General features: G+C 39.2%; 1 protein-coding gene across 2 annotated transcripts in view; it reads left to right on the top strand.

The window, feature by feature from the left end:
- pigg (phosphatidylinositol glycan anchor biosynthesis class G) overlaps positions 1–12,191 on the top strand; it is a 118,902-nt gene extending 106,711 nt beyond the window's left edge. For both annotated transcript variants that reach the window (XM_010904606.4, XM_010904608.4), the window contains one exon: positions 10,651–12,191. In XM_010904606.4, coding sequence (XP_010902908.2) covers positions 10,651–10,873 — 223 coding nt within the window. In that variant the 3' untranslated portion in view covers positions 10,874–12,191. The remainder of the gene's footprint in view (positions 1–10,650) is intronic.
- The last annotated feature ends 473 nt before the right edge of the window (positions 12,192–12,664 follow it).

Raw genomic sequence — 12,664 nt, 5'->3', positions numbered from 1 at the left:
CTGGACAGAAAACAACTTTATTCTGTAAAAGCACTTTGTGACAACTAAGGATGTAAAAAGCATTCAGGCTTTGCGAAATAAAATTGATTGTTCTGTGATACTAAAAAGCTAGCTGGTGGATGGAAATGATGTTCTCCCCTAAGAAACGTATAGCTATTGATACAAAACCTTGTGTTAACCTGGGAAAGCTGGTCAGAAAAAGCTAGCTGATGATGGACAGAAATTATGTTCTCCCAAACAACAACAAAAATCATATTTAAATAACATCATCTGTTTCTTTTCGATAGATAAGTAGAAAGGTGTCAACATTTCAATACTTCCAATTTGTAATACCGTTAGTTGTTGGCCATGCTTGGACCTGGTGCATTCAATGAATGCACAGGTTACAGCTGCCGTCCTCCACTTGGTGTGAAACCACCTATAGCTGTAAACCAAGCCAGGACTAATATAGCCTGTGAATATGATTTATGTCAATAAATTGCTGCTCTTTATGGCCTCTCCACAGTCACTTCTTCCCACGGGCCAGCTGTACTAGGCTTGCCTACTTTTTCCTTCATGCTTTTTATTGACTTTTGCAATTATAACATTAACATTGAGAGGCAATTTATGTTAATTAACATTACATTGAAAGAGAGAAAATAAACAGTGTGAACTTAGTTTTATCAAAACATTTAGCAGTCGTAAAGCTATAAATATATGCTAACAATTGAACAATACAGTTGCTTAAGTAACCAGTTTTCTTTCTAACTTTTTGAAACAACTGCCTGTTTGACCACTTTCACGACCAGTTAGATAATATTAGTAAATCTTTCACCGCTTGAGAGAAGGCAACATATTTGCCTCTCTGAACTTGCTGTATAGTTTCAACAAGAGTTGATTTATATGTTAATCAAGTCTATCCTGGCTCGCTTTTGCAGTAAAGAGCAATCTATTATTCCTAAATAGGCACATTGAGGCAGACAGGCAGAACTGAATTCAGTTTGAGACACCTTTGTGTGTGAAACGGACTAAAGTAATTCCATCTTGTCTTAGGCAAAGGCCAGGTACCCATTCAGCTCCGCTGTGCCTTGTGACTTTTTGGCTTCAATGATAAGAAGAAATCATCTTCAGATTAATTTTACCTCTGATGCTCCGTCTCATACAGTGGGGAGAACAAGTATTTGATACACTGCCGATTTGGCAGGTTTTCCACTTACAAAGCCTGCAGAAGTAAATCCAGAAAATCACATTGTATGATTTTTTAATAATTAATTAGCATTTTATTGCATGACATAAGTATTTGATACATCAGAAAAGCAGGACTTTCAGCTCCCTTCAAAGATTTTCTATTGGGTTCAGGTCTGGAGACTGGCTAGGCCACTCCAGGACCTTGAGATGCTTCTTACGGGGCCACTCCTTAGTTGCCCTGGCTGTATGTTTCGGGTCATTGTCATGCTGGAAGACCCAGCCACGACCCATCTTCAATGCTCTTACGGAGGGAAGGAGGTTGTTGGCCAAGATCTCGCGATACATGGCCCCATCCATCCTCCATGTTTCCACCTCCATGCTTCAAGGTTGGGATGGTGTTCTTGGGGTTGTACTCATCCTTCGTCTTCCTCCAAACATGGTGAGTGGAGTGTAGACCAAAAAGCTCTATTTTTGTCTCATTGGACCACATAACTTTCTCCCATTCCTCCTCTGGATCATCCAGATGGTCATTGGCAAACTTCAGACAGGCCTGGACATGCGCTGGCTTGTGCAGGGGGACCTTGCGTGCGCTGTAGGATTTTAATTCATCACGGCGTAATGTGTTACTAATGGTTTTCTTTGAGACTGTGCTCCCAGCTCTCTTCAGGTCATTGACCAGGTCCGGCCGTGTAGTTCTGGGCTGATCCCTCACCTTCCTCATGATCATTGATGCCCCACGAGGTGAGATATTGCATGGAGCCCCAGACCGAGGGAGATTGACCGTCATCTTGAACTTCTTCCATTTTCTAATAATTGCGCCAACAGTTGTTGCCTTCTCACCAAGCTGCTTGCCTATTGTCATGTTGCCTATCCCAGCCTTGTGCAGGTCTACAATTTTATCCCTGATGTCCTTACACAGCTCTCTGGTCTTGGCCATTGAGGAGAGGTTGGAGTCTGTTTGATTGAGTGTGTGGACAGGTGTCTTTTATACAGGTAACGAGTTCAAACAGGTGCAGTTATACAGGTAATGAGTGGAGAAAAGGAGGGCTTCTTAAAGAAAAACTAACAGGTCTGTGAGAGCCGGAATTCTTACTGGTTGGTAGTTGATCAAATACTTATGTCATTCAATAAAATGCAAATTAATTATTTAAAAATCATACAATGTGATTTTCTGGATTTTTGAGATTCCGTCTCTCACAGTTGAAGTGTACCTATGATAAAGATTACAGACCTCTACATGCTTTGTAAGTAGGAAAAGCTGCGAAATCGGCAGTGTATCAAATACTTGTTCTTCCCACTGTATATTACTATGTCCAGCTGAAGCTTCAGATAGACTTCACCTGTTCAGTGGGAAAAAACACAAAATACAAATTGAGTATTTGTAGAAATGTTGCTTTAGACACTTGTTTAATTCATTGACTGGCCCCAATTTTTCTCAGGCACTGAGAGTGGAGTTGATCAGTTGTTTGTGTACCTAACAGGTTGTCTAAATCCCTTACCCAGAAGACTTGTCGTTACTCATGTGTAATCCAATCAGCTGGTGACATGCGGTTGGCCAATGGTTACTTCTCATCATAAGAGAGTGAAACTAAAAACAAACTAATTCAAAAGGGACCTTATCCTCCGGTGCACTATTTGAGGTATTTCAACCTTGTAGTTTGGAAGTAAACGTATTCAGTTTTTTTTTTGTGAAACATTAACTGTAAAGAACCTTAATATGTCATGAATAGCTTCATAAAGGTGTTTTGAATGGTTAGATGAAGTTTACATACATTTCTAAATACATCCATAGCATAATTGTTCATTGTTCATAGCTTGATATTAAACCTCTACGACCTTAGGCAGTACTATTTTATAGGCGGCAACCTTCTCTATTATGGTTAAGCAAAGCTTGCATTCAGTCATGATGCGGTGTCCTTTCCTTTGCTTGAAGGTGAACTGGTCACTAAGATACCGCCAGCAATTGTTCTTGGTTTCAGATCCATTATCTGTCTTTGTCTGTGGAATCGCCTCTGTACCACTGTCCTCCCTAGCTTATACTTGAAAAAAAGATTAACAACCATCAGTTGTTTACTTTGTGTGCAAAGTTTGATATCATTTGCTTTTATGGCAAATATTTTACATAATTTGATTGGTTTCTGACTAAACCATCCTGAGTAAGCTACGGCAAGACTACTACTGAGGAAACACTATTAAAGTTTAATATTAACTAGTAGCTACTGTTATAGTAAACATTGTGTTATCCAGCCAGCTCACTTATGGACATCACTCAGTTTACTTTCTACTGGTCATACAAGCCAACAATAGCATCCACGCAAAAGTATCCACCCTCTTAGTTTTTGAGGAGAGCTTATAGGTACATCCTTTCGTTGGACTATGTTAACCATAGGTCACAACCCCTTATTGCTTATTTAACCCACTGGTCCTTACATTTTGCGCCAACAAGAAATAATAAGAATTGTCACGTTTTTAGATTACTATGTAATGATGCATGAATCAATGTTCATACTTTGTGGAATGTGGTTGAAGGAAGGGGTCTCCATTTAAATAAACCTAAGTCCCCATTTGCAATTGATGTCGGCACGGATTAGACCAAGCTTCAGGTAATGTCATACTGCAGTGATAATATAATGCCAGATCTTAAGTGGCGATTAAGTCTGTGGTTGGCATCTGGATCTGGTTGTCCTCATCGTACAGGGTAGTGGTAGATTGTCACCGTAGTCAACTGAAGAACGCACCTGTCACAATTACCCACAAAATTTAAAATGACCCAACCACAGTACACCATTTACAGTGGTGCGTAAATCACTAACATGAATACATGCTCTCATATTAGCCAATAAATAAACCAATAAATTGCACCTTGTTGTTAATTACTCAAATGTCTGCCTAATAGAATTCCATAGCGACAGTTTATAGTTATGCCATGCCGCCTTGATATAACTGTTAGCAGCTTATCTCCAGCCTTGTTGGTTTCTGACGTTCTGGTTATTCGCAAAATCATATTAATTTTTATAATCTGAGATCTGATTTGAGATTTGAAAACCCAGTAGTGGGCTTTAAATGCCTGTGAAGCTTATACCTCAAACTGGTTTTACTGTCACTCAATGAAAAGAATGTAAAACTAAAAAGTTAACTTGACCGCTGAAAATACACATATTTAACCAAATGAATTAGTCTATTTGGCATTTTAGTAATTTGGGTACTGCATCCATATTATTTATTACATACATTTGTACCTATATTTTGTTACAGAAGGAGAAAAAGGTATAAATGAGCCAGTAGTAAGCGGTGGGTGATAAAGTGGACAGAAAGATATCATCATCCACCAACATAGTATGTATCACCTCTTGTTGTAATTTGTTGGTGTCATTTATTGATCTCCTGCTTATTATTGTTCTTCATGTATTTTATTGTATTGACAGTGGGACATGCGAAAACAAAATCACATTTCCATTAGACACAAACACACTTGTACAACTCTTGTATGTGTGTTCGGAACCATATGAGTATGCTCCTTGTATTTTGACCACTGCAATCAGAACCCCAAATACAGCATAATGCTCATTGTACTTTATTGTTTTAAAACAATGTAATTGTAAGCAAACATTGTTTAGCCTCTAATTTCTGAATATAATATATATTATACAATGTATGTATTTACGGTACTCTGAAAATAGTTGTGTTGCCTTAGTACATAGCTCCAATTTAGTTTGGAATTTCCAGTATGTTTTGGCTTCAGACAAAAAGTAATATCTCATTCAGCATTTTAAGTTCTGTCTGGGTGTATTTAGTTTTAGAAGTTGAGTTTTGTTGATAATGCTGAATGAGTTGAGTTTTGTTTGTTTTATCTCATTAAGCATAATTATTTTCGATAATAACACCATAACCACACCTAACTTTGAAACATTTTTGAAGTGCTTATCACTCATTACAACCTCTAGGCAAAATTATCTTTTACCAACTTACAGGACCATACAGATATCTAGCACTGTAATAGTCTGAGTAGATGCAAAACATGACTAATGTCCTGAGCTGCATAGGTTTGAGAAACACGTGTTGCAGGTCCAGCCTTCTCTTTTCACTCCTTTTTTTTGTGCCCAAAAATACCAGGGTGTTTTGCCTTTGCTTGTTTATTCATAGATGTTTCAGGGAGCGATAGATGGACACGGTCACGGTGTCACTGAATACAGTTATGTTGACACCCCCAGTGGAGGCCTGTTTGGCCGTGCTCTATGATTATGCTATGACACTGGCAAACAAAGAATCCCACACGCACCTTTGTGTTCAACACCTACCATAAATTGGCTCAATGCGGCACTTCAGCATGCCTTTATTTGTTTGGGAGGAACAACGTTCTGGGCTTGAAGTTCCTTCCCCCAGAACTGTGAGATTACCTGGCTGCAGCATCCCACTATGAATGTGCAACGAGCTTAGGCTTTTTTGTGATTATTGAGCTTTGCTGTACTTCTGTTTCCAAGCACGGACTTGTGACCTTGGTGGTTCCACAGTTACTACATACACGACTGCTTGTTTGTGACTCAAACATATAAAGGTGTGACCCATTTCGTTCAATTGTACAGTGGCATTGCAGTTTGAGGCATGGCCAGTAAAAGGATGCATACTGCATTTAGAAGCCATTATTTCCCAACTGGAGCAGTGATCTAAGTCACTGCAGCATAATGAAGGCCTGTTTGAAACCTGGTCACGGCATAACAACAGTACTTGCAGAAGGGTTGTGCGAATTGGCTCAGCGCCGACCAGGGCCTATGTCTTGTTGCACTCTAGCGACTCCTTATGTTAGGTCAGGGACTGGTGTGCTTAATTGTGGTCATTTGTCCATGAACATTCTGAAACTTATTTTGTGCCCCAAATACCTTGTTTCGTTCATGTTAGCTCATTAGCAAGGTAACAACCAATCTGGTTACTTTACCAGTATATCCAAAGGTTGTAGTTATTAACACAGCTAGCTAGCAACTGGCTACTATATCAATATATTCAAACTGCTTTTGTAAAAATAAAACATTCAAGGGCAATTCACTGATTTCTATGGTCAGGATGGGTGAAGGAACAATCACACAATTTCTTGTTAGTTCGTTCTAGATTAATATTTGGGTGAAATACCTTGAGTTGTTCTTGAAGGCCTATGAATATTTCTTTGCCACTAGCCTTATTCAACTCTGTCCTAGCCTGGTATTAGCATCGTCCAAATTCATTAATTGAAATGGTGTGTCCCAAGCAACAAAAGCTGCATTGCAAGTGGAAATTAACTCAAAAATCCCTTAAAACTGACTAAAACTGAAGTCAGTAATTGATCGTGCTAGCATTGTTTTAACTGAATACTGACAAGTTTTGGCGGAATTTCGTGACTTCAAACTGGCACTATGCACACTGTTTTCTGTTGCCACCACACACAGCCTCTGTTATTCGGCAATGATGTCATCGGTAGCTAGCAAATGCTAAGTGATTGCTCCAGGTTGTTAACAGTTATTACTTTGGGACACTTGGAATGATACTATTGTGAACATAACTGACCGTTAAATCCAGGAAGCATCAGTTGAAAATCAGATATATATAGCGTCAATCTTTTTTTTTTGAGGAATAAAACATTGACAGGTTCTTTGAGGTAAACAACACTAGTCCTACACTCACCTAAAGGATTATTAGGAACACCTGTTCAATTTCTCATTAATGCAATTATCTAATCAACCAATCACATGGCAGTTGCTTCAATGCATTTAGGGGTGTGGTCCTGGTCAAGACAATCTCCTGAACTCCAAACTGAATGTCAGAATGGGAAAGCAATTTTGAGCGTGGCATGGTTGTTGGTGCCAGACGAGCTGGTCTGAGTATTTCACAATCTGCTCAGTTACTGGGATTTTCACGCACAACCATTTCTAGGGTTTACAAAGAATGGTGTAAAAAGGGAAAAACATCCAGTATGCGGCAGTCCTGTGGGCGAAAATGCCTTGTTGATGCAAGAGGTCAGAGGAGAATGGGCCGACTGATTCAAGCTGATAGAAGAGCAACTTTGACTGAAATAACCTCTCGTTACAACCGAGGTATGCAGCAAAGCATTTGTGAAGCCACAACACGCACAACCTTGAGGCGGATGGGCTACAACAGCAGAAGACCCCACTGGGTACCACTCATCTCCACTTCAAATTGAAAAAAGAGGCTACAATTTGCACGAGCTCACCAAAATTGGACAGTTGAAGACTGGAAGAATGTTGCCTGGTTTGATGAGTCTCGATTTCTGTTGAGACATTCAGATGGTAGAGTCAGAATTTGGCGTAAACAGAATGAGAACATGGATCCATCATGCCTTGTTACCACTGTGAAGGCTGGTGGTGGTGTAATGGTGTGGGGAATGTTTTCTTGGCACACTTTAGGCCCTTAGTGCCAATTGGGCATTGTTTAAATGCCACGGTCTACCTGAGCATTGTTTCTGACCATGTCCATCCCTTTATGACCACCATGTTCCCATCCTCTGATGGCTACTTCCAGCAGGATAATGCTCCATGTCACAAAGCTCGAGTCATTTAAAATTGGTTTCTTGAACATGACAATGAGTTCACTGTACTGAAATGGCCCCCACAGTCACCAGATCTCAACCCAATAGAGCATCTTTGGGATGTGGTGGAACGGGAGCTTCGTGCCCTGGATGTGCATCCCACAAATCTCCATCAACTGCAAGATGCTATCCTATCAATATGGGCCAACATTTCTAAAGAATGCTTTCACCACCTTGTAGAATCAATGCCACGTAGAATTAAGGCAGTTCTGAAGGTGAAAGAGGGTCAAACACAGTATTAGTATGGTGTTCTTAGTAATCTTTTAGGTGACTGTATATTACAATGCAGTTTTTGTTGCTTAAGACACACAGTTTAAATTAATTACAGTATTTTGGATAATGCTAATTCCAGGCTTGGACAGAGTTGAAAAATGTGCTTGTTAAAAATGACCACATGGTAGAACAACTGTCTTTTCACCCAAATATGAATCTAGGATGAACTATCCCTTTAAGGTTTCAAAATCAAAGTACTATAGATTAGTGTTGTTTACAGAGCCTTTGGCTGCTGAGAAATGTAAGACATTTATCATATTGGAGCAGAAGAGTAGCTTTATTGACCACACAACAGGTGAACAGGGAACCTGGGTAATCTAATCATACAGTTAAGAACGTTACTGAGTTCTTGATAACTCCGGCCTTCAGAAAATTCAGGGGAGTCTTCAGAGTTTACAGTGGCTTGGCTTTTCTCTCGCTCAGTGTTGTCATCTTGTCTGCCGGAGTTGTTCCACCTCGGCCAGCTCCCCATTTAACTCGGGGTTCCTCTGGGTCTTCTGGTTTACCTGGTAACCAAACGCTTACACTTCATTGATCATAGTAGTGAATGAGAGATGTGCTTGTTGTCACTCATTATGTTAGACAAATAAAAATATAACAAAGTACATGACCCAAAAAAATCTATAAAAGTACTGTGATGCTGGACAATTTGGATTGCCTTTTTGGTGAATCTTGTCAAATCTCATTTTGTGTGTCTCAATCACTATAGGAGCATCTATTAGTCTTTACTGGTCTTTACTGATATTACTCTTTACTGATCTTTACTGATATTACTCTTTACTTTTTCTTTACTGATATTACTCTTTACTGATCTTTACTGATATTACTCTTTACTGATATTACTCTTTGTTGCGCAGAATGTTGCTCACAGACATCATAGAGATTTATTTTTCAATTTGATCTCAGTATGACTTTTCATATAATATAGAAACTTAATCTTCCACAAATTACGTATTTCAATGACAGGTATGTGTATAACCATTATAGCTTTTCTAATAATGTGAGGCCCCATCGTAGATCACCAAACACACCTCATCGCCTGAACGCAGCACACTCCTTGGATCACAGTCACCTGCATTCTGAACACCTGTGCACGCATTCCTGTCCCTATATATTTCAGTTCATTCCTCCTGTTTTTTTGCCAGGTATTGCCAGTTTATCTGCATTCTGAGCGTTAAAGAGGTTTTCTGTATTAGTTTCTTTTGGTTATGAATTTTAGATTATTTGTATAACAATGTTGTCTCCTGCCTGCCCCTTTTGTACTGTTGCTCCCTGCGGCCTGTCTACCTGTGTTTTTTTTATTCCGACTTCGACTCTTGCTCTATGTTCTGTACCTTGATTTAATGAACAGCCCTTCTGCGCTTGGATCTGACCTTCCGACTCTGTATTCATTGCAAATGAACATACACAGTTTCTAAGGAACTTACCCTTGAAATTTTGCCCAAATTCCTGTAAGCCCAATAAAATCTGTATCAATCAATTAAAAAAATCATATGTTTTCCTAAATGTGTTATACCTGGCTTTTTTTTAAATTAGGTGGGGGGGGGGGTCCCCCAAAAGGACTTGCTGTTTTTAAGGACTTGCGGTTGTTAATTTAGAACTCTGGCTGGATGTGAATGTGTACGTCTGTGGACAATGTGCCAGAATGAATGCAGATGCGTTTCTTTTTTGTGTGCAAATGGGTACTTCTGTCTGTGAAGGTGAAGGAATGTGAGAGGGCAGTGGGTGAAAGCAGCTTTCATTTCCGACTGTTTTGAAACAAACAAAGACTGTTTGAAGCCTTTTGAATAGTCTGGAATCGAAGCACTGTTTCAGCCTTTCATTTGAATTTAAGGTTTGCCCTCGATAACATCCGAGGTCATTTCCTGTACTACTTTCAGACAGTGCTGGCCCTGTTTCAATACACAATAAGATCACTCTCTTTTTAAGCAAACCAAGGCCTTAAAGTCAATATCATGCTTACTTGACCATAAGCATTGAGATATACAACACACAGGTTCTCATTATGTGAAAGCATGTACCTCAAAGATCTAAGAGCTGCTACAGGTTTAGCCTGTGAGTTTAACTCTGGTTTCAGTAGAACACAGTCCTGGAAAAAATGACCACTGCACCTTTTTCTTTCCTTTCCAAAAAAGCTGAAAAGGAAACTTTTGAGTGAGGAACAGAAGTGTTCAATTTGCACCCTTCTGTTCCTCACTCTAAACCTTCCTTTGATTTTCCACATTGTACAATATTAGTGAAGACATCAAAACCAGGAAAGGACTGTTAGAAAAGCATTCCAGGTGACTACCTCATGAAGCTGGTTGAGAAAATGCAAAGGGTGTGCAAAGCTGTCATCAAGGCAAACAATGGCTATGTTGAAGAATCTATAATATTAAATGTATTATTATCTGTTTAGCACCTTTTTGATTGCTGTATGGATCCATATGTGTTGTTTCATAGTTTTGATGTATTCACGATTGTTCTTGTATCTGGAAAATAGTAAAACTAAAGAAATACCCTTCAATGAGTAGGTGTGTCCAAACGTTTGACTGGTATTGTATTATTTTGGTCAGGTGGGCATATGTTGTTTTGCCTGCTGGAGACGACTATATTTCCATTGTTTTGACAACCGAATCAATTCCTCTTCCCTCCAGGAGCTCCGTGGCAGTTGGCCATGGCTGCTACTGCCTCGCACTGCTTCGCTCGGTGCCAATGGCGGCCTACGTGGTCCTGGTCACAGCCCTGCGCTACCACCTCTTCATCTGGAGCGTCTTCTCTCCCAAGTTGATGTACGAGTCCATGCACACGCTGCTCACCGCTGCCATTTGCCTGTTTTTCACCACCATGGAGCAGAGCCGTAGCTCCAGCCGGCTCTAAGGGGTCCATGCCTCCCAGCTCTCGGATTCCAGGAAGAAGGGGTAAAAAAGCAGTCAGAGAGAAAAGACATGTGACCGATGTGTCTTGGTGGGTGTGTTTTGGGTGTGATACTACAACTCAAAGGAGTATGGCTAAACGGAATGTCCCTTCCACTGGACTACTGCTGTAGGACTGCAGCATTTACCTTTTGGAAAGCAATGTGTTGGTGGTGGTGGTGAGGAGGAGGAGGTTGGTTCTATAGATGTTTGTTGTTGATCTACTAGGTTGATTGTCTTGAGCAGGGCCAAAAATGAAATTTACATTTGTGAATGATTTAATTTGAACCCATAAAATGCAATCGTCAATATATTGTATAAGTACCCTAATTGTATTTGTTTTTTATTTATTTATTTCTTCATTTGTTGAGTAGTAAGTTGTCTATTGACCTTTATCTCTGCAGGGCTCTGGACTTTGTCCATTCTTATTATTGTGTTCAGTAATTTCTCCATATTCAGTATACTAGCTGAGCATACATTCCCCATGTAGATTATATAGATGTTTACAAAGCTGCTAGCAAACAATGCTTCTCTCTCACTTTCTGTTATAGGGTGCACATAGGTTTTAAGATGTTCATGCCCTAAAGTAGTTTGCATACTTTCAGTTTGATATGTCTTCTTGTGTTTTACTCTTGGGAAATATACTGAAAACCAGTCAATGCTTTGTTAATACAGTGGATTATTAATAGAGATTAAAATTGATTCACTGGGTGAATGTCATTAATCAAAAGAGAATCTGGATTCACCCGCTGTGTGGGGACAAAGGTTTGTTCTCATTGGGTTGCAGTCAAATACACTCCCTGTCTCAAAGTGAATCTTTGGATTCATTTTATGTTTGAAGCAATATTTCTTTACTGCTCATCGGTTTTCTAATGTTAAAAGGAGTTTATTCAATCAACAATTTGATAGTTTACAACATTACTTCTTCCAGACATGTGAAATCAAAGATTTGCATTTGTGAACCTTTGCTCTAACTCACTGATTAAATGTAATGACAAAATCAATGTAGAATTGCTTACTTAATAATACAATTAATATTCATTTATTTTTATGAAGATAGCACCTAGGAAAATGTCCTTGAGAATACTGAACACAATTCCAATCCATAATGCAGTTCTTGTGACACACTAATTTCCAAAGAAGTTGAACAGATCTGTATTCTGATTAGGGGTTCTCAGTATCCACAAATAACATTACTATATATGTAGTTGTTTTCAAGTCTGGGAAATAAAACTGTGAAATTACAGAAAAAAAATGTCTTCTATAAAATTAGATTTTGTGTTTTCTTTGTCGCCTTTGTCTAATATCTGTGTTATTTGGTTTGGTTACAGTCCTTTTTAGTTATATGTTAACTATGAGCACAGCACTGAACATTTGAATGGAAAAAAGGGCTAACCTGCTGCTTGTGAATTTAACCCTGCCTCCGGATTGCCCTTCAAGTTGTCTTATGTATGGTAGAATGTACAGAGATGTTGTATGAGACACATCTACTGTTCAGACTTGCACCTTGGAATCTCTTGCGGTAGTTTCAGATAAATTACTGTTTCAGAGGTCCAAATGGCCTAAATGGAGCCAAGAAACCCAGCAGCAGTCTGAGAATACTACTCCCTCACCTAACAAGTTTAGCTTAAGTGCTAACAAAAACATATGGAAATGTTCTCCATTCTTTCAGGTGGATGTAATGACATTACATCACTCCAAAAGTGTGTTCTTTTTTTCGAATAAACAATAAAAAGTCTGAATTATAAATTATGAA

This window comes from Esox lucius, chromosome 4 (assembly GCF_011004845.1).
Source record: "Esox lucius isolate fEsoLuc1 chromosome 4, fEsoLuc1.pri, whole genome shotgun sequence".
Classification (NCBI taxonomy): Eukaryota; Metazoa; Chordata; class Actinopteri; order Esociformes; family Esocidae; genus Esox; species Esox lucius.
The sequence above is the reverse complement of the archived record's forward strand: the minus strand, read 5'-3'. Positions and strand labels throughout refer to the sequence as shown.